The 27,048-nt window shown below is 46.3% G+C and overlaps 1 protein-coding gene across 1 annotated transcript in view; it reads right to left on the bottom strand.

Moving 5' to 3' along the window:
• Positions 1–27,048, bottom strand: part of LOC144783414 (E3 ubiquitin-protein ligase rnf213-alpha-like) — a 2,376,820-nt gene that overhangs the window by 2,146,772 nt on the left and 203,000 nt on the right. Inside the window, exons 3-4 of the mRNA XM_078662402.1 lie at positions 938–1,074; positions 751–846 (exon numbers count right to left, since the gene is read on the bottom strand). Coding sequence (XP_078518528.1) covers positions 751–846; positions 938–1,074 — 233 coding nt within the window. The remainder of the gene's footprint in view (positions 1–750; positions 847–937; positions 1,075–27,048) is intronic.

The raw sequence follows: 27,048 nt of genomic DNA, 5'->3' as shown, positions 1-27,048 counted from the left end.
AGTTATGCCTGGGCACAGTTTGTAAGTACTTTGACATTGTTACTATGCTTGACCTCAATCACATTTTCACACCTTCCCTCACATTTCCCTATAAAGGCCCTTTTTTTCTCCCGAAGGGACAGAAAGGGGCAATGAGACAATACATGGTAAACGCATCATAGAGAAAAAGGGAGTTGCCAAATATGAAAAAGAGCTTTTAACAAGAAGCATATAATTTGAGCGTAATGTTGTGGGTACACTTACTATACTTACATTGACTGGTCTGCAGGTTTATCCTTCCGGACAGCGGATTGCAGTACATGGTGGGGACGATCATATCGCTGTCCTTTTTAACCCCTAAATGCAATGACCGAGTTGCAGCAGCCATCACTACCCTTTCAAGCTGAGGTCTTTCATCTGGTTGTAAGGCACTTCACCAGGGCAATGTGAGAATTACTGCTGGAAGCAAACTACCAGCCCCCTCTGTAGCTGATCATAGAGGCCGTATCACAGCCGACCCCAGGGCAGGCTTCGCCTTACTAGGCTGACCTGTACTGTGCTGCCCTGGAGCCGCATGTGGTGGCTGCAATGGCACGTCAGATATAAGTAAGTAATACAAGTACCACCTTACCAACCAGGCATAGAACATGGTAAGCATTTTTAAATACATTCATACAGAGATAGACAGATGGGAGCATCAGATGGCAACTGATCCCCCAAGCCTCCAAGTTCAGGGACGACCGCTGGCAACTAAAGGAAAACAACACTTACTTGGCACAGGCAAGAAGCCTTTTACTGCTTTGCGGCTCATCAAAGGCAAACTGAACGAGAAGCAGCTTTTTCTCCAATGGTGCTAAGAAGAATTTTCTGTAAAATGAGCAAACAGGTCTGAAGTGAGAACGTTTCATGGGAAAATATACCTGCAACAAAATGAAGCAAAAAAGACAGAAAAGCTTACCTTAAGTACCGTCGAAAGGCTTCCTCAGTATCAAATTGGGTTAAATCTAGGGAGCGGATTTGTTCTTTTTCAATCATAAGGGTCCTCTGAATTTCCTCTTTGTCTCTTTGATTTAATAGTCTTGCATGTGTGGAAACCTTAACAAAAAAAACAAAACTTCTGCCGATAAATACTAAGGTGTCAATACAGTCTAACAGGGTATTATCACAACAAACATCTACAGCGCTTAAAGGCCACCGCTGCTTTTGAAGTAATGGAGTGGGTAACACGTTACCAGAGGAAAAGTACAGTTTTTAAAGGACAAAACACCATTACGGAATCTTTCAGAATTGACACTATTGTTAGATAAACTCGTACTTTATTTTCTAGTTATGAAGGTGAGAATAGGACCCGTCCTCGTGCCATATTCAGTCAAGCTGGTAGAAAGGGGTGTATGTGGTCCTGAAAGTTAGCAAACAAATATATCAGCTGTGACATAACATGTGGCTATCGTTTTTTCCCTAAAATAAGCTCCGAAACCTCAAAATTATTTGGAAAGTGCGAAGAGTTTAAACAGGCAACATGATGTCGGGACATACGTTGTCTGCGTCACACCTTATGAACTCCTGCCTTCCTTGTACTGCCTCAGTAGCAGGGCACAAGTCCTAAAAAAAGAAGTGGGGGGACGATGACGTCACGACATGTAGTGAAGCCACGAAAGGTAGCTTGCATCATCAGACCCGTTGCCTCCCCTTGCTCACCCCTTAGATGTCATTTTATTCTAATTCCTTTAGGGTAAGAAACAGGTGTTTACTCCTGCTTTACATGCTGTGCATTTTAAAAGTAGTGCCATTTTTAGGTCTTGGTGAACTAACGCGCATGCGTTGTTCTGCGACAGTTATAGTAAGGGGTATTCAAAAATGCTCCCAAAGTCGGCAGTCGGATCAGGCACAGTGCATGTGCACCAGGCGCACACATCATTTGTCCGCCTACAGCCTTTGGGAGCACTTTTGCGGCCGCTTGTCATTGTTGCGTTTTTTCTCTGTACACATACAGAAAACCGCATCCTCACTTCCGTGCGGAAGTCAAGATGCGGCCTAGACTCTCTAGGGACCGCCTCCTCTCCTGATGCGCTTCCGGGGGAATCCGCTTAACAACTGCGGTTCCCGCCGGATCGGCGCTTCGAATTCTTGTTTGTATCCAGTTTGAAGCTGCCTGCCATAGACGCCCCGACAAGCAGGTAACCGGAGGAATCCCTGCTGCCTGCAGCGTCCTCAACTTTTGTTTCTGAATATTACGAGAACGCCTGGTTCTCACCGCGCTAGAGCGCCTTTCTCTGCCTTTCTGTTCCGTGCCTAAACCCTGGCGTTTCCTGCCTTGTTTACCCTCGCGCTGGAGCGCTGAAGAGAGGGTTACTGAGGCATCTTGTGTTTTCTTGATTAGACACCCCGCGCTGGTGCGCTTTACTTTGGGGGGGGGTTCTTTCAGTTCATTTCCGTTTACCTTTCGTGTTTGCATACCGCGCAAGAGCGCTTTCCTTTTTTGTTTACTTACCCGCGCAGTAGCGCTGTAGTAGGGTTTTCCACACCGCGCTGGAGCGCATACTTTGGTTGTTCCATAACGCACTGGAGCGCTTACTTTGGGGATTCCAAACCGCGCTGGAGCGCATACTTTGGGGGTTCCTGACACCGCGCTGGAAGCGCATGCTTTGGGGTTATTGACATCGCGCCTTTTCTGTGTTTCTGTTCCTGCTTCGCAAGGCGCCTGCATTCGTATTACTAACCTCACTGGAGCACCTATTCTATACCTAGCTAAGACTTCCCGAGTCTTGATGATTCTACTACCAGGTAGCTATCACTCTGTATGTGTGTAGAGGTGTACGTTGGATTGGGTGGTATGGTTCTTCTCCTAACTGGGTGTCCCTTTGTCTCTCTGCCAGCTGCAGTCCACGTTCCTACCCCAGCCCAGAGACGTTCCCTACCAACAACAAAGACTCCATCCCATCATCTTTAGCTCCCTTCCCTGGTTCCATCTCATCCCTGCTGGGTACATCTTTTCTCCCACGGGGTCAGGTGGGTACAGGGGTGGTAGCTCTGGTCGTCTCTGCGAGAATACTTCGCAAGCAAAGGTAAGCCTTGTGGGGTACCTGACACCGCTTTGATGTTCTCAGTGTGCCGTGTGGCCACTGACAACATCAAAGAGGCCGCTAAAGTGCACAACATTTGCCACTCCCTCCCTTCCTACTGGCATTCCCCCCTCCCTTCTCGCCCAGTCCTTGATTCCCGTCACACCACCTTGCCTAGGCCAGACCGTTTGGTTTTTCCTATTGGCGAGTCTGTTACCTCGTGAAGGCATTCCATTCAAACGCGATGCTTCATTAGTCACAATTACTGCAATAGCCCGGCCACAGAGACTGCAGTTCTCAGCTCCTCTGCGCATCTTTGGCGAAGCTGCTTCTAACAGCCACAAGGAAGGAAGGAGCCCTTGGGCAGCTTTTACGGTTTCTTGTTTTATAAAGCCATGTCATATGCTCACAAAAGGGAACCCGCCACTGTCCTTGCACAACCCCCCCGTCCGTCAGCGGCATGCTAATCGAACACAGCTATGCGGCCCTCCGCTACACCTGCCTTTTATTTGAAATGTCACATTTTTTCTCAGAAGTGTAGCGCTATGGAAATACAGTTTCACAGGCACCTCGGCAGTGGAAATCAGTTAAAGTTTCAGGCAAACTCCAGGGGTCCCTAAGCATTAAGCCACAAAGAGCAGCAGCCGCCATGATTTGTCTTGTTCATGAGACACTCAACACCGCTTTAAAAAACCCTTAACTGGCGCTCCGTAGTGATGGAATCCGCAAACAGCTGCAGTGAGGAGTAAATCACATAAGAAGAACTCATTGTGGATTTGCATTCCGAATAAACGGATTAAATTGAGCTCTTTGCTATGGACTAGTCAGTACAAGCGAATAATGGAATATTGTCGCAATCACTTAAGAAACCTACTTCGTCATAGACGTCAACGAAGGGTACTCACTGCTACCCCCGGCTTGCCATCTAGCCACGGTGGCTACTACCCCTGGCCTCAGAAGTCTTGGCAGCAGCCGCAGGCACGTGGGTAAATACGCTTTTACATTTACTTTTTGCATTTGTATGTCCTTGTACCAGCTAAGCAGCCAAGCATTCATACACAGGAGACTACAGGGGGGCTAACAGTGGGGGTAAACTCATTTGCATCAAAAAGTTCTTGCAATAACTTTTGCTTCAGTGGCATTTGGAAGATCCGGGTACTTGCTTTAAATTTTAGTAACATATCCTAAATGACAATCAGAAGTATTTTGTGTATAAAGTCGGAAGCAGCTCTATGAACCATGTTAAAAATACTTCTAAAGAAAGCAGCACGCAAGCATCCCGCGTTAAAGCCAGAAGCCAGAAAGGCAAAGGGTATAAAAAGGATATAATTTCATGGCCCAGTAGCAGGCAGCAGGACCTAATGAAAATGCCTTCGATTTACAATCTGGCATAGCTCATAAGCAGACAGAAGTTAAGTGAGATCTGCACTTTGACCTTCAAGCTCTTTGAACAGTACGCACAGCAGGTGGCCTGGTACATCCTATCGCTCACCTTCCACACGCCTTCTAACCCGGGTCTCCACCAGTACCTTCTGTACCTTCGCACAGGGAAGACCCTGGTCTGCACCCCCCTCAGCTGCGTTCACTGGCATTCCACCGTGCCCCAGACATCCAATAGCTTCCCAAATTCCTGGGGCATCCCCAGCCTTTGTACACCAGTTTTTCCAGGGCTTGACACCTCTACATTTCCTTTGCCCAGCCGTGCACTCTTGGTCTGTTAGTAATTCCCCATTTCCACACAATTTCTCTTTTGGCCAGTAGGTATCCCAGGTCACACACACACACAACCCCACACACACAACCCCCCCACACACACAAACCCCCACGCACACACAACCCCACACACACAGACAACCCCACACACAACCCCCCATACACACACAATGCCCCCACACACACAACGTCCCCCCACACACACAAACCCTCCACACACACACACTACCCCACACACACACAACTCCACAAACACACACAATCCCACACACACACAAAACTCCACACTCACACAACCACACACAACTCCACACAAAACCCCACACAACCACACACAACCCCACAACCCCACCCTCACACAACCCCACACACACACACACCCAGATCCCCCCCACACAATCGCCATACACACAACCCCCACACACTACAACCCCACACACACACAACCCCACACACACAACCCCACACACACACTACCCCACACACACACACAACTCCCCCCACCCTCCGCTACACCTGCCTTTTATTTGAAATGTCAAATTTTTTCTCAGAAGTGTAGCGCTATGGAAATACAGTTCAACAGGCACGCTGAGTGCATAATTTACGGCCTACATAAACGTGGCTTAACAAGAATTGCTGACTGCATCCGACTGAACTTATCTCCTGGTGAAAGGGCACTCTGTGTCTTCGGAGTGGCACCTTGGCAGAGAAAATCAGTTAAAGTTTCAGGCAAACTCCAGGGGTCCCTAAGCATTAAGCCACAAAGAGCAGCAGCCGTCATGATTTGTCTTGTTCATGAGACACCCAACACTGCTTTAAAAAACCCTTAACTTGCGTGCCGTAGTGATAGAATCCGCAAACTGCCGCAGTGAGGAGTAAATCACATAAGAAGAACTCATTGTGGATTTGATTCTGAATAAACAGATTAAATTGAGCTCTTTGCTATGGACTAGTCAGTACAAGGGAATTATGGAATATTGTCGCAATCACTTAAGAAACCTACTTCGTCATAGACGTCAACGAAGGGTACTCACTGCTACTCCCGGCTTGCCATCTAGCCCCAGTGGCTACTACCCCTCGCCTCAGAAGTGTTGGCAGCAGCCGCAGGCACATGGCTAAACACGCTTTTACATTTACTTTTTGCATTTGTGTGTCCTTGTCCCAGCTAGGCAGCCAAGCATTCATACACAGGAGGCTACAGGGGGGCTAACAGCGGGGATCAACTCTGTGACGTCATTTGCATCAAAAAGTTCTTGCGATAACTTTTGCTACAGGGGCATTTGGAAGATCCGGGTACTTGCTTTAAATTTTAGTAACATATCTCTAATGACAATCAGAAGTATTTTGTGTATAAAGTGGGAAACAGCTCTATGAACCATGTTACAAATTCTGCTACAGAAAGCAGCGCGCATGCATCCCGCGTAAAAGCCAGAAGCCGGAAAGGCAAAGGGTATAAAAAGGTTATTATTTCATGGCCCAGTAGCAGGCAGCAGGACCTAATGAAAATGCCTTCGATTTACAATCTGGCATAGCTCATGAGCAGACAGAGAAGGTTAAGTGAGATCTGCACTTTGACCTTTCAACTCTTTGAACAGTACACACAGCAGGTGGCCTGGTACATCCTGTCGCTCACCTTCCACAGGCCTTCTAACCCAGGTCTCCACCAGCACCTTCTGTACCTTCGCACAGGGAAGACCCTGGTCTGCACCCCCCTCAGCTGCGTTCACTGGCATTCCACCGTGCCCCAGATATCCCATATCTTCCCAAATTCCTGGGGCATCCCCAGCCTTTGTACACCAGTTTTTCCAGAGCTCGACACCTCTACATTTCCTTTGCCCAGCCGTGCGCCCTTGGTCTGTCAGTATTTCCCCATTTCCGCACAATTTCTCTTTTGGCCAGTAGGTATCCCATGTCACACACACACACACACACACACAACCAAACAAACAACCCCACACACACAACTCCCCCACACACACAACCCCCCACGCATACACAACCCCACACACACACAACCCCACACACACAACCCCCCCCACACACACAACCCCCCACACACACACATAACTCCATACACACACAACCCCCCCACACACACATAACCCCATACACACACACAACTCCACACACACACAACCACACAACAACCACACACACACAACCCCAAACACAACCCTACACACAACCCCACACACAACCCCACACAAACCCACACAACCCCACACTAACAAACCCCCCCCACACACACACGCAGACCCCCCACACACACCCCACACACACAACCCCCCCACACACAACCCCACACACAACCCCCCCACACACACAACCCCCCCCCACACACACAACACCCCCATACACACAACGCCCCCCACACACTCACAAACCCTCCACACACACACAACCCCACACACACACAACCCCCCCCACACACACATAACCCCATACACACACAAACAACTCCACACACACACACAACCACACAACAACCACACGCACACAACCCCACACTAACAAACCCCCCCCCACACACACACGCAGACCCCCCACACACACAACCCCCCCACACACAACCCCACACACAACCCCCCACACACAACCCCCCCACACACACAACCCCCCCACACACACACAACACCCCCATACACACAACGCCCCCCACACACACACAACCCCTCCACACACACACAACCCCCCCACACACACATAACCCCATACACACACAAACAACTCCACACACACACACAACCACACAACAACCACACACACACAACCCCACACACAACCCACACAACCCCACACAACCCCACACTAACAACCCCCCCACACACACACACACACCCAGACCCCCCACACAAACCCCACACACACAACCCCCACACACAACCCCCCCACACAACCCCCCCACACACACAACTGCCCCACACACACAACTGCCCCCCACACACACAACCCCCCCCACACAACCCCACATACACCCACACACACAACCCCCATGCACACAACCCCCACACCCCCACACACACAACAAAACCACACACAATCCCCCACACATACCCCCCCACACACAACCCTCACACACACAACCCCACACACATCCCTACACACACTCACAACCCCACACACACAAAACCCCCCACACACACAACCCCACATACACACACAACTCCACACACACACAGCCCGACACACACAACCCTACACACACACACACACAACCCCACACACACACACACAACCCCCCACACACAACCCCACACACGCAACTCCCCCCACACAAAACCACACACGCAACCACACACACACAACCACACTCAACCACACACACAACCCCACAACCACACACACAACCCCAAACACAACACACACAACCACACACACAACCCCAAACACAACACACACAACCACACACACAACCCCACACATACAACCACACACACACAACCACACACAAACCACACACACAATCACACACAACCACACACACAACCACACACACAACTATCTATCTATCTCCCTCACTCTATCGCCATCACTCTCTATCTATCTATCGATCACCCTCACTCTATCTATCTATCTATCGCCCTCACTCTATCTATCTATCGCCCTCCCTCTATCTATCGCCCTCCCTCTATCTGTCTATCGCCCGCCCTCTATCTGTCTATCGCCCTCACTCTATCTATCTATCGCACTCACTCTATCTATCCATCGCATCACCACAGCATCACTCAGCACCACCACAGCATCACTCAGGGGCACCACAACATCACTATGCGCTACCACAGCATCACTGAATGCCACAGCATCACTCGTCGCCACCACTACATCACTAAGCACCGCCACAGCATCAATCTGTGCAACCATTTAACAACAACTGGTTCAAATATATTCTCTCAATGTTTCAAGCTTTATTACAAATGTCACAAAAAGATGTTAATATTTCACTTCTGTTCTTGGATTTTCATCACAATAAAATACACTGAACATAGTCTTCACAAAAGTTATTTACAAAAGTTTAAGCTATTGCCATTATAAATTACAACAACTTTTATTTAGGTATTAATTATTTAAAAAAATTAAAAGCCATTGTTATTTGTAATATCAATACATCTAAGTCATGTAAATACAACACATATTGCATTACAAATGGTATAGGTGTCACATTTGCGAAAGTTATAACTATTGGCATTGTAAATGACAAAGCTATTAATTTCTCTATTTTCAAAACCAACACATAAATAAAAAATGTGTCACTTACAATACCAATAGCTCAAACTTTCCTAATGCGAGACCTATTGCATTGCAAATGCTTGTTCTTTTTTGCTAGAGTTATCGAGCTCCCGGTAAAAATAAGTGGGGGGACGCTGTCCACCCGCGTGGTACCCCGACTCGAGCCCTGCTCAGTAGGCACCTGACATGGAGCTGAACGGCTCAGGGACAACTTCCAATTTCTTATGGAAGGGATAAGTCTCGAGAAGGACCAACTGGTGACCTTTTCCATGCTTTGTGTTTGAATACATGTTTCTGTGTAACTTACACAGGGCGAAACAGAACAAGAAATAGTGAAACAGAGCAAGAACGAGTGAAACAGAGCAAGACAGAGTGAAACAGAGCAAGACAGAGTGAAACAGAGCAAGACAGAGTGAAACAGAGTAAGAAAGAGTGAACCAGAGCAAGAAAGCACGCTAAAAGGGCAGACATGTACCTGGGGATGCAGATGGGAAAGAGAAGGTATATAAGGTAACTGCAAGCTTATTGGTAGTGGTTTGAGTGAGAGGAAGTGGATGAATGTTGGTGACGGTCAAACGGGTGAGAGACCAGGGCAAAACGGAGAGGGCAAACTTGAAGGGTTGGCCTAATCAGGTGGTTAATGTTGTGTCCTGCTGGACACAATCTAGTGTTTCTGCCAGCCACTCCCCGAGGGCTGGCCCACACACACACACACACACACACACACCTCACCCATTCAACACGGGCGTCACCAGTCAGGTGACCCCACCAATAAAAGAGCCCGAGTGCACGTGCTCAGTACCCTATCTAAGTGTCCGAGTCGTCCTTTTTACTGCATGTGGTCTTAGGGCCCAGGACAGAACAGTTACAGGGCAAAGCAGTATTGCTTAAAGAGATGGGCCTTTATCTCCTTTCTGTGGTACCAACAATAATAATAATAATCAATAAAAGTGATAACTTGTGTTTTTATAGAGCTTTACGACGCATACTTACAGTTTCTAAGCACTGTTAATATCAGCTGTTAATCAGAGGTGGCTCGTGAAGTTTCAAAGTGAAGGGCTATGATAAAATAATGAATTTGCCTAACAGAGTGAAGCAAGCGAGCAAGTCTCTCCGAAAGGGGGCGATTGGGGTCCCTGCCCAGTAAACAAAAATAAATTACCTAAAAGCAGTAGGGCCTCATTTATGGGTTTTGTGCCGTAGGGCAGCACAGCAGGCCTTGCTGCTGCCCTACGTAAAACAAAAACGGGCAGGAATCTCTAAGATGTCCTTTCCCCCTGCGCAGGCGTACAATGGGCTGCCGTGTGCCATTGCAGGCACCTTGCAAGGGTGTCTACGTTGCGGGATGATTATTTTTGTGCAGGAAGAAAAACCTTTCTGCCCAAAAATATTCACAAGAGGCTTTTTCCTCTTTCTATGTGTGCTACAGAATGCTTAGCTCATGCAGCAATAACTGCTAAATTTCTCTAGTTTTGTACGAATGAAATGTGAGCCTAACTATAATGTTCATATAATTTTTGTTTTTTTCCATTGAATTTCTAAGGTTTTATAAATTCTATTTCCTAACTTTGAGGTCCCTTCAATCTTTGTTATTTTAGTGAATTTCTAAGGTTTTTAAAAATCTATTTCCTAACTGTAACCTTTGAAAATGAGTGTGCGAGTGAGTGAAAGAGTATCTCAGTGGTCGTGTGATTAAGTGTGTGTGTGTGTCTCGATGGGTCGGGCTGTACATACATACGTGTTTCTCTGGGTCTGGGAGTTGGTGCATGAGTGTATGAGTGGGTCTACAAGTGGGTGCTTGAGTGGGTCTGTGATTGGCTGAGAGTATGTCTAAGTGGGTCTGTGAGTGTGTGGATGAATACGTCTCTGAGTAGGTCTGTGAGTGGGTGCATGAGCCTCTGAGTGGGTGTGTGAGTGTCTGTGTGTCAGCAGGACTCATTTGAATGGGGAGAGGGCAGCATGGCCCCCTCCCTAGGTTGCTTTTGGCCCCAGGGACACCCCCCACCCGGGCAGCAGTAATGGGATGGGGAGAGGTGCCACATAGCCTGTCTCCCCAGGCCTATTTAGGCCCCAGGGACTTAATTTTCCCAGGCTCAGACAAAACTCAATAGAGGAGGGGGGACCGCGTGTTCCCTTCCTGGGCCGTTTTTTGGCCCCAAAGACCCCATCCCCCAGGGCCCAGTCATCTCTACTGGGTGCCCCCAAGGCCCGCCCAGTTCACCTGGGTGCCCTCTGGGCACCTAGTGTGTAATGGGGCCGCAGGGAAGCCTCAAGGCCCCCGTGGATCCAGCCAGCTCGCAGCCTCGTGCAGGAGCAGGCACTGCTTCCGCATGCAGGAAGCTGCTTTAAACGGCAGCTCCCTGCTTGTGGGAACAATGTTTTCATCTGTTTCCCTGCACACACATTTGCGTGCAGAGAACAGATAAAACCTCCGCTTTCGGCAGTGGGAGATATTTGACAGATTCTGCTTTCAGAAAGCAGAGTTATGTTTGCTTTTGCTGGGTGGGAGTTGCCATCTCCCACCAAGCTCCCAACCAAGCTGGATTAGCTGGAAAATTTAGATTACTTTTTGCAGTTGAGCAAACAGTACAAAAATTCAGGTAAGTACTTTTCGATTAATTTTAGATTACAGTTCTGGTTTGGTGTGATACCTGCTCTCCACACAGTTTATACAATATAGGACATTTGTAGGCAGGTTAAGTCTTGTACAAGCAATAGATTACCACCAGTTGTGGCCGGGTCCAAGGTTCTTAGGAGGTGTTGGGAGCCCAATGCAATCCTATGGAGGTTGCCAGTTTTGGATTTTGGCAGTCAGGAAGTCTTCTAGGAGGAACCAACAGCTGGGCAGGGAGGTTGGAGGGCTCGGGATGTAGGTGCACCTGAGGTCTTCTTCTCCAGGGCGCTGGGCGACCGGATGCAGGGGTGCCTTTTGAGGTTGGGTTTCCCTTACCGGGCAACTCGTGGTTGGAGGGGAGGGTTCTCAGTGCAGAGGCTGCAGGTGACGTCGGGGAGTCCTGCAGGGGTCAACCCACAGTGGTTCCAGGCATCTGGTTTCTTCGTCCTCAGCAGGATCAGATTCTTTCTTTAGTTTCGTTTTAACATGGCTGCTGTTCACAGGAGATCCAGTCTTTGCTGAAGGCAGTTAGTCCTCCCAGGGGTTCTGGAGGTAGCTGGCTGCAGGATAAGCCGACTTTTGGCGCAATATCTCTGGAACATGCAGAAGGGTCGGTAAGGCTGGGGCCAAGTTAGTTCTTCTCTAAAGTCTCCTCTGCTGTGCGACTTCTTCCGTCCTTCTTCATAGGTTTGAGGAATCTCTCTTTTGGGTTCATGGCTGCACCTAAATACTGTATTTAGTGATACTGGAAATATCAAGTACTTACTTGCACCAACCTTGGTGAAACACTCACAAACTTTTTTCTAACTCTTCAAGTTATACGCACTGCATATACCAGAGTGCAGAGGGGCGATCCGGAAGAGAGGCTAGCAGTGTGCTCCCATCGTTGATTCCTGTTATAGGGCTCCCAAGAGCCCCCAAGCTGACGAGCTTTGGAGACACACCTGCGCACCTGAGAGGCAACTAAGCCTGTGATGGTTGTTTGGCGGCCTTCTCAACCACCCCAGAACCTTAGAGCCATCTACTGGAAATATCAAGTGCTTACTTGCATCAACCTTGGTGAAACACTCACAAACTTTTTTCTAACTCTTCAAGTTATACGCATTGCATATACCAGAGTGCAGAGGGGTGATCCGGAAGAGAGGCTAGCAGTGTGCTCCCATCGTTGATTCCTGTTATAGGGCTCCCAAGAGCCCCCAAGCTGATTTGCTTTTGGAGACGCACCTGCGCGCCTGAGAGGCAACAAAGCATTTGACGGTTGTTTGGCGGCCTTCTCAACTACCCCAGAACCTTAGAGATACTGGAAATATCAAGTACTTACTTGCATCAACCTTGGTGAAACACTCACAAACTTTTTGCTAACCCTTCAAGTTATACGCACTGCATATACCAGAGTGCAGAGGGGCGATCTGGAGGAGAGGCTAGCAGTGTGCTCCCATCATTGATTCCCGGCATTTTAGGGGTATCGAGGTCTGTAGCCAATGGGCTACTGACCTTAGGGTGACTACAACCTTGGTGTGCTCACCCCATGTGGGGGAGGTGGCACAATCCCTAACCCTTATTGGAGGGAGCCTGCCATCTGCAAGATGATGGGCACGGAAGAGTGTGCTTCACCTCGCTTCTCTCACTTGAGGGGTGGGGTTTGCAGAGGTAGGCACACCTTCTGGGCTGTTCTAATTTTTTCCACCTGTCTTCCCACCGAAAAGGGCGTGAGACAGGAAGGGGGCCTGCTCCTGATAGCAGGAGAGGCCAGGGGTAGCGTTACAAAGGTGGAGAGGGCTTTGAAGCTCCACTGCCCCAGATGGCTCTTCCTAATTGGGGGAGGTGTGAACACCTCCGCCCAGGATAGGCTTTGTTTCTGGACCCTGGGAGTGGAGGCTCACACTCCAGGGGTCCAGAAACCCCTTGGTGTCAGGCTGGTGTTCACCAGTCAGGAACCCACCAGTTTTTGACTTGGTGCAGGAGTCCCCTCTAGAAGGGACCCCTGAGAGCATGGAATAATGAATCTGAGACTGAAATCAGTCCAGGTTTATTATTCTGAGATGTTTGATACCAAACATCCCAGGATTCTGTAAAGTCATTATGGTGCTAGGAAACTCGTAATGACCAGTTTCCAGACAATATAACCGGTATGGCTTTACTGTGCACTTATACTATCAAAGAATGACATTAGAGAATATAGGGGCCTGTCTGCTCAAGCAGATAGGTCCTCACATGAGGTATAGTGCACCCGGCCTTCAGGGGGCTTACCTATGTCTCATGCAGTGCTGGGTAGGCATGGCACATGGGGACCTCAACCTGCACTGGAACAACGAAAACAACCCGCTGATCCAAACCTTGAATAAGCTTCTACATAACAAATACCTCACCCAACACTGCAGAGAGGAAACACACAAAGGAGGATCAATCCTTGATGCCATTATTGCCCAGCCCGACATAGTCACGATCTACCACATCCTGCCCGTCGACTGGTCCGACCACCACATCATCTTATTCAATATCAACCAACTTGTCCTAGGCCAGCCCCCCCAAGCGGGACCCCCCTCAATGGGTAAGAAATTTACCTCAGATCCCTCCAGCAGACCTGGAAGTCAGAATAAGCTCTCTCCTTTCCATTTCCACGAAGAATCTTACCACAACAGATCTCACCACCCACTACAACGCAACTATGACTGACATTCTAGACGAAATGGCGCCCTTGAAACTTAAAAGAATCAGAAACACCCCATCGAGATCCCGGTTTAACACTGACATAAACGCTGAAAGAAGGCAATTAAGAGCCGCTGAAAGTCTCTGGCGGAACAACCCGTCCCCAATCCTCCGAGAACAACTAAAAACAATTTGCGGGATGTACAACAACCACATCAGGAATGCAAAGTCCTCTTTCCTTTGCAGCGCTCTAGACAATGCTAAAAACAGTCCTATGGAGCTCTTCAAGATCATTCGCCGACAAACATCCAAACCCCCTGCACCCTCAGTTCTGGCCTCCAAAGACTTGTGTGAGAACTTTGCTAACTTTTTCAATGACAAAATCTCAAAGATTGAGCTTTCCTTTGATGTCATCTGCAGTCCCCACACCAGAGTGCGTCCCTTGGGACAGGACCTTCCACTCACAAGCTACCCCCAATACACTGGAAAGTCTTCAACCCCATCTCCGAAGCAGAGATAGCCAAAATGATCTACATCGCCAATCCCTCCTCCCACGCCTCCGATCCCAAACCAGCCTACTTAGCCAAAAAGCTCAACATCTCTCTAGCCTCACTCTGGACCAAGATCATTAACAGCTCCCTTACTACTGGAGTCATACCGGATTGCTTCAAAGTCGGCCAAGTCACGCCTCTACTAAAAGAAACGGGTCTAGACACTAATGACCTAAATAATTTCAGACACGTCTTCAATCTTCCTCCCCTAGCCAAAATCCTGGAAAGATGTGTCCTCCTCCAACTGACGCAACACACAGACAGCTCCAACCTCCTAGACACCCACCAATCAGGTTTCCAAAAGGGTTGCAGCACACAGACAGCAATCCTCAATGTCATCGATGACTTACACAAATCACTCGATGTAGGTCAATGCTCCCTACTCATTCTCCTGGACCTATCGGCTGCCTTCGACACGGTTGACCATAACCTACTCATCAAGGCACTCCATGATAGGGTATGAGCAGAAGAGGTGGTCCTCAAGTGGTTCTCCTCCTTTCTCCAGAACCGCAGCCAAAGAATAAAGATCAGAAACTTTTCTTCAGACATCCACCCCGTCAGTAGAGGTGGCCCCCAGGGTTCAGTTCTTTCACCTCAACTGTTCAATATCTACATGGAACCCCTCACCAACATACTCAAAAAGTCGAACATCCCCTTCCACTTCTATGCTGACGGCACCCAGATCTACCTTGAAACATCATCCATGGATGATATCCACAGACTCAACGACACTCTTAGAGTAGTCCAACACTGGCTATCACAAAACCACCTGAAACTCAATAAAGACAAAACGGAAATCCTTCTTATCTCTAACAAAGAGGAGAACCCCCAAATCACAGAATGGGTAAAAGCAATCGACGCCCTAAACGTCGATCTCACCCTGGCGAATTCTGTAAAATTGCTTGGAGTCAATTAAACCCTTCATCCCGCCTAACGACCTCAAACTAGCCACTCAATCCCTGGTGCGCTCAAGACTAGACTACGGGAATGCAGCCCTCACAGGTGCAGCAAAATCTCACCTAGCACCTCTCAGATCCACGCTCAACGCAGCAGCCAGAATGGTCACCGGAGTAAAGAAGTTTGACCACATCTCGCCAGCACTCAAAGAGCTAAAATGGCTCCCAATTGAAATGCGTGCTAATTTCAGAATGGCCTGCCTCACTCACAAAGCCCTCCACACAGGAAAACCAGCCTACTTGGTCGTCAAACTCAAGAGGGCAGGCCAGACAAGATGCTTTAGAAGCTCTAACACTCTACTTCTCATCCCAGCGAAAATCCGCAAACAAAAAACCGCGTCACGATCCTTCTCTGGAAATGCCCTCAAAATGTGGAACGCCATCCCAGTCCATATCAGAACTACTCCCTCCTTCTTACAATTCAAAAGACAACTCAAAGACTACTTCCTTAACCGGTCTCTCCTGAACGGTTAATCCCGGCTGAAAAGCCCTATCCTGCACTCGACTGGTCAGAATAACCACCTCAACAAAACGTTTACCTCTTTCCCTCCTAGCATATGGTCATTACTGTGACTTGGTGGGTCCTTGACCTGTATTTATTTCTAACCACTTAAGACCTCCTCTTATGCCTTGAATCAATGTATGTATATCCTCCTATTGATGCTGCTTTAACCCATGTTGTGAAGCGCTCTGATACCCTCGGGTCTGGCTAGATCTATACAAAACTCTACAATAAATAAATAAATGTGTGTAATGTTGACTCTTCACTTTTAGCTGAACCAAAACACGCAGGCTGCATTGGCAGTAGTGCATGTGTGTGGTGAGAGGTCTCTGAGGGTGGTATAATACATGCTGAAGCCCTCAGAGGCCTTTCACTGGCTACCATGTCCTTGGTACCATAGGTGCCCCTTATACGAGACTTACAGGTAGGCCAGTGTTGTGCCAATTGGGTAAGAATGGTCTGGTTTAGGGAAAAGAACACAAGCCCTGGGAACTTGATTGGCAGGCACCCAGGGCACACTCAGAGTGCATCATAAATCTGGTCAAAAGGGAGGGGGTTACTGCAACAGAAACCCACTTTCCTATAACTGGGAAGGTAGCGGCCCCCGGAGCTTTTCTAAGCCCTAGGAGGGAGGCCCCATGTGCCCCCTCCTTTTTATAATTCCACATGCCCCGGCACCTGGCCCACCCGGGGGCACATTTCAAAACAAGCACGGTAGGCAGTGCTGCTTTATTTTTTTTTCAACTTTGCTGCAAATCCGCTGACCCACCTGTGAATTTGTGGCGAAATCGAAAAACTAATTTTTAATCCTCACCGACATCCCTCTGGGACCCCACAACCACATCTAGGGGGTCAGGGTATTCCTTCTCTGCCCCATTTTTTTATTTTGAACAATGTTTTGGGGAATCAAGCCGAGGCCTAAGATGGCTGCAAACACTTCCTGGTTGAAGTGTTGCCAGCCAATCAGATTTAGATTTTGGTCAATAGCTCTAAAACTACTGAACGGTTTTACACCAAATCACAAAAATCATGATATGCAGAACAAAAACTAAATTTCTGCTAAATTTGGTATGATTCCGTCCAGCAGTTAGGGCTGTGGTCGTGTTCAAAACTCCTATGGGAATTTACATGGGAAAATGCATTTTGGGATCCCCCTTTTCTCGGTCCCTGCTTGACGGGCCACTGGAAACTTTCCAGGAACAAGCTGAAGTGAGTGTAGAATGTTTTGGGAAATTTTCGTGAAGATTTGTCAGCCGGCGCCAAAGATATAGGCAACTTTTTAATAGAAATCAGGTCCGATTTATAACTGCCTAGGGGGGGGTGGGGGGGTGGGGGGGAAGAGAGAGAGTGAGAGTGAGTGAGAGTGAGAGTGAGAGTGAGAGTGAGAGTGAGAGTGAGAGTGAGAGTGAGAGTGAGAGTGAGAGTGAGAGTGAGAGTGAGTGAGTGAGAGTGTGTGAGTGTGAGTGTGAGTGTGAGTGTGAGTGTGTGTGTGTGTGTGTGTGTGTGTGTGTGTGTGTGTGTGTGTGTGTGTGTGTGTGTGTGTGTGTGTGTGTGTGTGTGTGTGTGTGTGTGTGTGTGTGTGTGTGTGTGTGTGTGTGTGTGTGTGTGTGTGTGTGTGTGTGTGTGTGTGTGTGTGTGTGTGTGTGTGTGTGTGTGTGTGTGTGTGTGTGTGTGTGTGTGTGTGTGTGTGTGTGTGTGTGTGTGTGTGTGTGTGTGTGTGTGTGTGTGTGTGTGTGTGTGTGTGTGTGTCTCTCTCTCTCTCTCTCTCTCTCTCTCTATCCTTGTGGGGACTTGAGTGCGATAACACACTCACGCTGTGGGGACTTGATTGCACTGTGGGGACCTGAACCCAGGTCCCCACGAGGCAATGTCTTCTAAATGATAAAGAATGACTTCAGGAACATATGTGCCGATTTTTACAACATTTAAAAAAATTGCCTTGTGGGGACCTGTGTTTCATTAAGTGTGTTTATATTTTTGCTCGCTCTGTCCCTGTAGTCAGGAGGTGGTACTGCAGCCTTAAACACACTTTGCATTTAAACACACTTTGCTCACCAGAAACAGACTAGCAGCAGAAAGGATAGACATTTCGAAGTAAAAGCTGTATAGCCCTATGTTTATCCTAATTTTTTTCATTCAAATTAACATTTCCTCTATTTATTAATATAAAACTTTATTGCTATGAAGCTTTTGAATTTATACTATTCAGGTCTAAAAATTGTTAGTGATTTTATAGGATTACTTTAAGCAATTTTGGTCAGTATCGAATCCCAGATTACTTTATTATAGACATTTGATCCTTACCTGCAATTAAAGAATGAAGGTGAAAGACAATGTGATATAATATAAACTGATTTTCTTGCTTTTGGCAAGTAACTTAGGGGCATCAATGGCAATTGTTAGTTTAATGCTTATACCAAAAATGCAGAGCCTTTATATTGCTTTGCCTTTGTTTAAATATTACTATGCAACACGGAATATGTTCTTTTAGATTATGGCTAGATGATTGAGAGAATAGCGTTGTTTTGTAGTAAAGGCTACATTCTCTCAGGCAGCTAACTGAAGCAATGTTATGCCCACCTTGCAGTAGCCTCGAAGCACTTTGGATGAGATACATAGGGGGATACAATTAGTGATGTTGTGAACCACCGCTTTATCAACTACAGCAGGATTGGGGTTCTTTTAGGGCCTCCTATGTCTGCAACTCGGCAGACAGAAGTTCATAATAAATGCGATAAAGAAATATTGGGTTAATAAAAGAGCAAGCAGGAGCACTGAATAACAAAAGGTGCGCAAATAGAAAGGAGAAAGAAGGAAGGAATATTGAATGAAAGGAAGGGTGAAAGGAAGGATGTATATATGAGTGGGTGAGTAGATGGATGAGTGGGTGAAAGGATGAAAAAAAAGGATAGGTGGATGGACAGGATGGCAGAATAAAAGGATGGGTGGATGAATGGATGGATGAATGGATGGATCGGTGAGTAAATGAATAGGTCGATGGATAGGTGAAAGGATGGCAGAGAAAAGAGATGGATGGATAGTTTGATGAACAGATAAAGGATGGGAAAGTAAAGGGACGGAAGGGTGTGTTAAAAGATAAAAGAATGGATGGCAGAGTAGCTGGATGTGTGAATGGATGATGGATACCAGAATCGTGCGGTGGATGGCAGACTGTATTAATGGCAGAGTGGATGGATGGATGTAGATTAAACAATGAATGGAAGAATGAATGGATCACTGAATGCAAAGTTGAAATGGTGGATGTCAGTGGGTGAATGGAAGGGTGAAAATGTGATATAAATGGATCGATGGTTGAAAGGCAAAGAGCAGTTCATGCACACTGTCTCCTGCATATTACTTTGTGTCTGAACGTATTTAATGCATGCATTGGATTCAAGAACATGCTGCTTTTATGCACAAGTTCGCTGATGCACACACTGATTTATTTCATGGGTGCGCTCTGCCGTAAGCACACTTTTTTAATAGGCCACTGTTTTGTTTCACAAACGTCTTTTATGTACACTTTGTTCAGGCACACAATTGTTTCATGAGAACATTTGTTTTGTGCTCACTCTGTTCATGCACAAGCACTTCATAATAACAAACGATTTTCTTTGTCCCAGTGACCGTTTTGGAGCAAGCACAACTTTCCTTTACAAGTTGCTTTCATATACATGCTCCTTACGTGCGGGAGGTGTAAGTACTGGGTTCCGAGGTAAAATGAAAGTGGATCCGATCTTAAAAATCTGCAAAAAGTATTTAGAAAAGCCCTTGGGTGCCTGTAGCGGTTGATGTTTCATAAATTAAAGCATTATTAATAATGGTTTGAACAGCTTCAGCAGATGTGCTTCTACGGAGCTGTTGTGTGTACACGCTGAGTTTACTCTGAATACCGATTAAACACAAGAAGAAAGGGGCTAATGAGAGGAAAAATCCGCCCCCCCCCCCCCCCATCAAAGAATGCGTGCGAACTAAAAGAAAGGCACACAAGTATCCTTGCTTCTAGAGTCAGACGGAGACGGAGAGTTTTAGAAATCAGACTGCTGGGGAAGGCTCTCAGCTATGCAAACACTGCTGGGGGCGTGGGCTGAAAGAGGCCTGACCTGACGGAGCCGGCAAAGTCAAAGTCTTTCTCATGCAGCGCTGAAGGAAGCTCCCCTTCACACCTCTTCTCAATAGAGGCTCTCTTGCGCTGCAGGGTCCACACCCAGCACACCTTCAGGGGGAAGGGCTGCCAAGGAGAACGAGCAGTGAAAGGGCTCTTCCCGAAGGAGGAAGGAAAAAAATGTGCAAAGGCAAAGAACCTGTTGCTATCGCCACTGACACATTCCTTGTATGCTATCCTGTTAGGAATAAAAAGGTGAATGGAACTCCGATTCTCTGACCTTGGCATTTCTGCATCGTTATGCACAGACTTGAAATTCATTCTGAAATAACCCATCAACTATATGCCAATATAAGTAAACTGTTAAGCGTCTGTAACTGGAGAAACCCAATATTTCTAATTTCAAATCTATAATTAGTTTCCTGTGCTGGTGCTTTAGAGAGTGAGTACTTTGAAAAGCACAGAAAGCTTTGAATTTGCTTGTGCGTTTTCCCTTATTTGAATTGTATAGGTAAAATGTCTGACTTTGCAAATTTTCAATTATAAGCTGCGTGGCTTCTAGACACTAACAGCCTGATTCATCAAGCTGATTTGCGAGTGCGATTTTTGCATTTGGGATTCATCATCCCAAATGCAAAAATCTCTATTACCGAAATCGCATATTTGCGAGGAATTGGATTTAAGGAATCTCTAATAGAGATTCCTTAAATGCAATTCATCAACCAATTAGAAATTGCGAAATCGCAATATTTGGTCGCAATTTACCACCAAGTCTGACTTGGTGGTAAATTGCGAAAATAGTGTAAAAAGCACTTTAGTGCATTTTTTTCTTTTGCATGTTACACACACACATGTCCTTTGGACATGTGTGTGCGCAACACCTGTTCAAATGTGCATTTAAGGGGTGCTACAGGGTGTCCTTTGGACACCCCTGGCACCCTTTAAATTGCTATCTTATTTGCGAGTAGCAAATTGCTACTCGCAAATAAGGGATACTCCCCATTCATTCCTATGGGCCTTTTGGCCCATAGGAATGAATGGGGAGTTATTCCTTATTTTGCGAGTAGCAAATTGTTACTCGCAAATAAGGAATGTGTAGGAATCGCTATTTATTTAGCAATTCCTACATGAATACCGTTTTGCGAGTCCTCAATAGCGATTCGCTATGAATCACTATTAGGGGCTCGCAAAACGGCCCGTTGATGAATCAGGCTGTAAGGTCTCATAAGCCTCTCCATGATGCTACCACATAAACACTGCACACTCAACGAATAATTCTTCAAATTCTACTTTTATCCTTTTCATTCTGGAACCTTTTTTATCATTATATATGCGAACAATAAGTCACAGGATGCATGAAAAATATAAAAAGGTCCGACATTCATGGTGACCAAATTTTGAAAATAAAAAACCCTAGTGTTCCCCGAACATAAACATAGAAATATAATTTAGCATGGACCCAGGGCCACTGCATACCTTACATACCTTAAATGCCAGCATTCTCCAACACGGTCCACGTTACAGTAAGAGAAATTCAAAGCAGCCTTTAAACAGTATAATCTGTGTTAACTAAATTGCTTTTGCTTTGGGGCAGCCAGCTAACTCTGCACTGGAACACATGAACCGGTTTTCCTCTGTGTCTAGCTGCCCTTTACTTAAAACCGGAAACGTTCTAAATCTGTTGAAGAAGACAGACTCAGCAAATCCAGACTCCCTAGTTACCCTATCAATATGGGATAACATTATCTGCGAAATAAGCATGCTCAATTGGCTAATTAAATGACTCTCAGCTTAGAAGTTTAGTAAGCATGGCAAATGTAAAGCTACGTTTGGTAGAATTACCTTTTTGTGACTGGGAATGAGCTCAAATTAATTCCTGAAGGTCTCCCTGGTAAGGTTGGCATATCCAGTCCAGTACACTCCATTCAGGGGCGCTGGAATTATGCAGCATGGGGGCCCAAAATTATGTGACAGGTTTGACTAAATTATGTGTCAAGAAAAGGCAAGTTATGCAGCATAATGAGGCACATTTTGTGATAGTATTACCTCATTATATTGTAATTTTTACACATTAACACTATTTGGGCAAAGCTTTTACCTCATTAGTATCACTTTGACACCCAAATACAACAGTATGCAACAGAAAGGTGATCACTCAACCTTTGCGCAGCAACACGTTATGCTGCGTTTCTTGTAACTTTTTATTCATTTGTGCTAGCAATCATTTTTGTGTTAAAATCTGCAGATTATGCAGCAGGTGATAGATTATGTAAGAAAGGAGGCAAATCCATACTTATGCAGAAAATACCATGACTGCAAATTTGCATAATTCCAGTGACTCTGACTATAATGCATAAGTGACTAGACCCTGCGCTCCAGCTGATCTAAGAATCCATCACACATTTTCAAAAAGTGTTTAAATTAATTTTGTTTTCGGAATGCACAGACAGGAAAAGGCCACATTTATGTAGTCTGACTTTTTCTGGACAAAGGCTGGCTGCCTGGTCCTCCTTCCTTATAAAGCAAACACAAGGACATGATCGATGGAGCACTGAAACTTTTCAGACACTCACCCCAGTCACAGATCTGGGTTGAATCCATCATCGTTCTTTAGCTCACTTCACCATACCAGATCGGAACCAGCTATATGCAAATCAGTCTTGGCCCTGTACCTCATGGGAACAATTTATTCCTAACTGCCAAGCCATGTCTTCCATGGACTGTAAACAAGCATCCTGGTAACACCCCTCATCAGCCAGGCTAGTTTGAATCCAGAGGCAAAGTGAGTAAGGTACCCCTGTCTGGGCATACCCTTCCAACTTAGGGCACACAAAGCGAAAACAAGGAGATGATGAACGGAGTTCTGAAACTTTTCAGACACTCGTACAGATCTGCGTTGAATCCATCATCGTTCTTTAGCTCACTTCAATACCCCAGTTCTGAGACCGCCATAGGCAAATCAGTCTTGACCCTGTTCCTCATTGGAACAGTCCTGCCAAGTCAGGTGTTCCCGGACCGGAAACAAGCATCCTAGCACGAGTTTCAGGGTAATACCCCAAATTAGCCAGGCTAGCTTGAATCCAGTGGCAAAGTGAACAAGAGACCCACGTCTGGGCATTCCCTGAGATGATGGACGGAGCACTGACACTTTTCCGACACTCACCCCCAGTCACAGATCTGGGTTGAGTCCATCATCATTCTTTAGCTCACTTTTCCAGCCCAGTTCAGACCCAGGCATATTCAAATCAATCTGACCCTGTGCCTCATGGGAACAGTCTAGCCTAAACGTAAAAAACAAGCATCCTGGGACCGGTTTCAGAGTAACACCCCATATCAGCCAGGCTAGATTTCTGTGACTTGGGGTGAGTGTCTGAAAAGTTTCAGCACTCCGTCCATCATCTCCTTGTGTTTGCTTTGTTCGCCTTAAGTTGGCAGGGCATGCCCAGACGTGGGTCCCTTTCTCACTTTGCCTCTAGATTCAAGCTAGCCTGGTTGATGAGTTGTGTTACCCTGAAACTGGTCCCAGGATGGTTGTTTCCGATCCAGGGAAGACCTGTCTTGGCAGTTTGGGCTGGACTGTTCCCATGAGGAACAGGGTCAAGACTAACTTGCATATGGCTGAGTCTGAACTGGGGTGGTGAAGTGACCTGAAGAATAATGATGGATTCAACCCAGATCTGTGACTGGGGGGTGCATGTCTGAAAAGTTTCAGCACTCCGTCCATCTTCTCCTTGTGTTTGCCTCCTTTGGTACAGACAGCCATGAATAACACAGATTCTAACAAGGTGTAGCATGCCAGCTTTATAGGTCACCCTTGTTTCTGAGTGGACTGTGTCACTACTTCCTATTCCAGTCTAATACATTAATTAAAGTGTGAGTCTAGGGCAGTGTTAGATGTGTGATGAACACATGACTAGTTTTGGACTTAGCCCTGTCTGCTAGGGTCATTCCCAAAGTTTGAGTGTGTTTTATAGTCTTGGGAGATGGCACTTTCCTTTCGCTTCTCTCAGTACTCTTCTTTCTGGAGTGGTTCATTCTTGAGTGGGAGGAAGGCATACTTAAGCTGTAATCTTCTGTACAGTGGTGAGAAGTTGAGTTTGTATTCCTCATGAAAATCTTCGCAGAAATATATTTCCCAAATTGAAACGCCTACGTTATCACATTTTCAGAAATTTCTCAATTGTTTCACATCCCCCATCATTTCTCCATTTCACTTTGGAAAGTTTTGAACATTGTCACAGATGCTGTGGGATGGGATAAGGTAAGAACTCAAATGACCCCAATCATAGCATTCCACTCATGACATTCTCATCCCAGCTCCATTCATTAAGTAGTGTAAGCAGCGGTTAATTTGTAAAACAAAATAAGTATGAGGCTCTGATCAGGAGGCAGCATGCACTACTAGCCCATATTTCCCGTTAGCGCCTCCTAAAATAGAACTAACTACTAACCATAAAAAATAGGGTGAGAATGTATGTAATGGCCAGTGCTGCTAACTTCGTAGCCAGTGGGGATCTGGGTTTGAGTTTTGGGGTCGCCTCAACTTCCTCTGATTCTGGGCGAATCACTTAATCTCCCCGTGCCTACCATAAATGAATGTGTCCTTAACTGGTGCTCATGAAAAGCAACAGTGTTGATGATTAAGTGCCTGTGCTGAGCACCAGAAACCATGGCTCAAATTAACCACTGAGTGCAGGAATATTTTGTCCATCAGTTTTTTAATGCAATGTAAGTGCTGATTCATACTGGTCTTTAAAAGCCCATTTGTTGGCCACCACCATCTATGAGGCCCACTAATAGTGATGACTGTTGGGAGCACTATGCCCATAAAAAAAGACAGTCATGTACAGAGTCACCACTTTCATTCTTCAGACACAGCCTCAATTCCCCTTCCAGCCGTCTAAAGATAAAATTCTCAATATTGATGGCTAGAACACTTTGCTACTCTGAAAACTCGTGTCACCAAGAATAAGCTGTCACCACCCTGATAAATCCAAGAACTTACTGAAGACAAGCACAGTACTTGTAGACTGGAGAAGAAATGGAGAAGAATGAAATTCCAGGAGGACCCGATCATTCTGAAACCGCTCTGCTGCATCTATCATTCCATTATCATCCCAGCGAAAGCCACATACTCCAAGGGCTTATTCAACAAAGCAATCAACAGACTCATGGTCCACTTTAAGGCTGTCAAACAGTCTGCCAACCCCAACCGAGTACCAGTTATCCCACCCTAATCCAACAGATGCAGCACTATCAACCCCTTCTTCATGGAAAAAACTATAAAATCCGATTTAACATCAGCCATTCATCAGTATCATCCACACCATCACCTATACCCAGCCAGTACACCACTAACTGGTCACTCTTCAAAACTATCTCCCACTAAGACCTTTCTAACATTCTGAACTCACTGAGGCTTATCTCTTACAAAGATAGAAAAAGATTTATGAAGGTGCACCCAATGAGGAAAAATATACAGTCTTTCAAATAAAGTCTTCTTTATTTTTCTTTCTTTACCGGCCAACCCGTTTCAGCCATAAGGATAAACTTCTTCAGGGCTTCAAATAGCTTTGTGCAATCAAGAAATTGGATGATGTAATTCCTCTGTTCCAGGATTAATATGATTCCAGTCTTCACATAACATGCTGCATCATGAAATCGCAAGCTTCATGTATAACGGGTATTGTGTTCACACTAGAGACACTAGCATCCATGTCTAAAGTATCCGTCAATCCGGCGTTGCATATCCCGAATCATAGAGGGAAAAAAAAGAAGCCTGGAGCAAAAGGATTACATCATCTAATTTTCTAAAAGTGAAAGGGGCTGGGTAATGGGTGTTGAGATGGGTGTTCCACCGCAACACACATTGATTTTGACACTGCCCCCTATTTACAAGGGCAGCGTGAATAGGAGGCAGTGCCAAAATTAAGACCAGGTTTTTCCTGGCAAAATGAGAAGAAATGCTGTATTACTGTTCCATGTGTGGTGCATTATGCAGAACAGATAGAAACAGCAAAATACCAATGATTGTTTTTGTGAAGGAAGGTGTCCCTTCCTGCCCGTAAACAATCATTTAAAAAAATTACTTTGTGCAACTTCTATGTGTGCTGCATTAAGCAGCACACACAATACTTACAAAACAGAATTTCGAGATTGTTTATGTGCAGGAAGGGGCACCTTCCTGCACATAAACAATCCTTCCCCTCAACGTAGGCACTCTTGCACCATGGTCCAAGGGTGCCTGCGTTGGCGCTAGGCAGCTACATTTAGAGCAAGCACAGGGTGAACGCCGCGCTGCACCATATTCTTGTACATATGGTGCAGCCCTGTCTCTAAAGTGATGGAACATGGCGTTTGCCATCTTGGCTTATGACATGCTTCACCACTTTCTTGTAAATATGCCTCTATGTCTTTCTCACACTCTTTGAAATATGGCTCCTCACCAAGGACAGTGACAAAAAGATTGTCTCAAACCCACACTGACTGTAACTAAGTCATCAGCTCACATATACATCACAGAAGTCGTCAAGAAGTATTAGGGCAAGAGTGGCTATTACTAAACTATCACTCTACTGCTATCAAATCCCTCCTACATATGGTGCCTGAGATGCCCTGACACATGCCGGAGGCAGTGTGGAGCAACATGGCATATTACTATACACAGGGTGAACGGCCCTAAACTCCAGC

The sequence above is a fragment of the Lissotriton helveticus genome, chromosome 9, assembly GCF_964261635.1.
Source record: "Lissotriton helveticus chromosome 9, aLisHel1.1, whole genome shotgun sequence".
NCBI lineage: Eukaryota > Metazoa > Chordata > Amphibia > Caudata > Salamandridae > Lissotriton > Lissotriton helveticus.
Note: the sequence above shows the minus strand (reverse complement) of the source record. Positions and strands in the feature narration are given on the sequence as shown.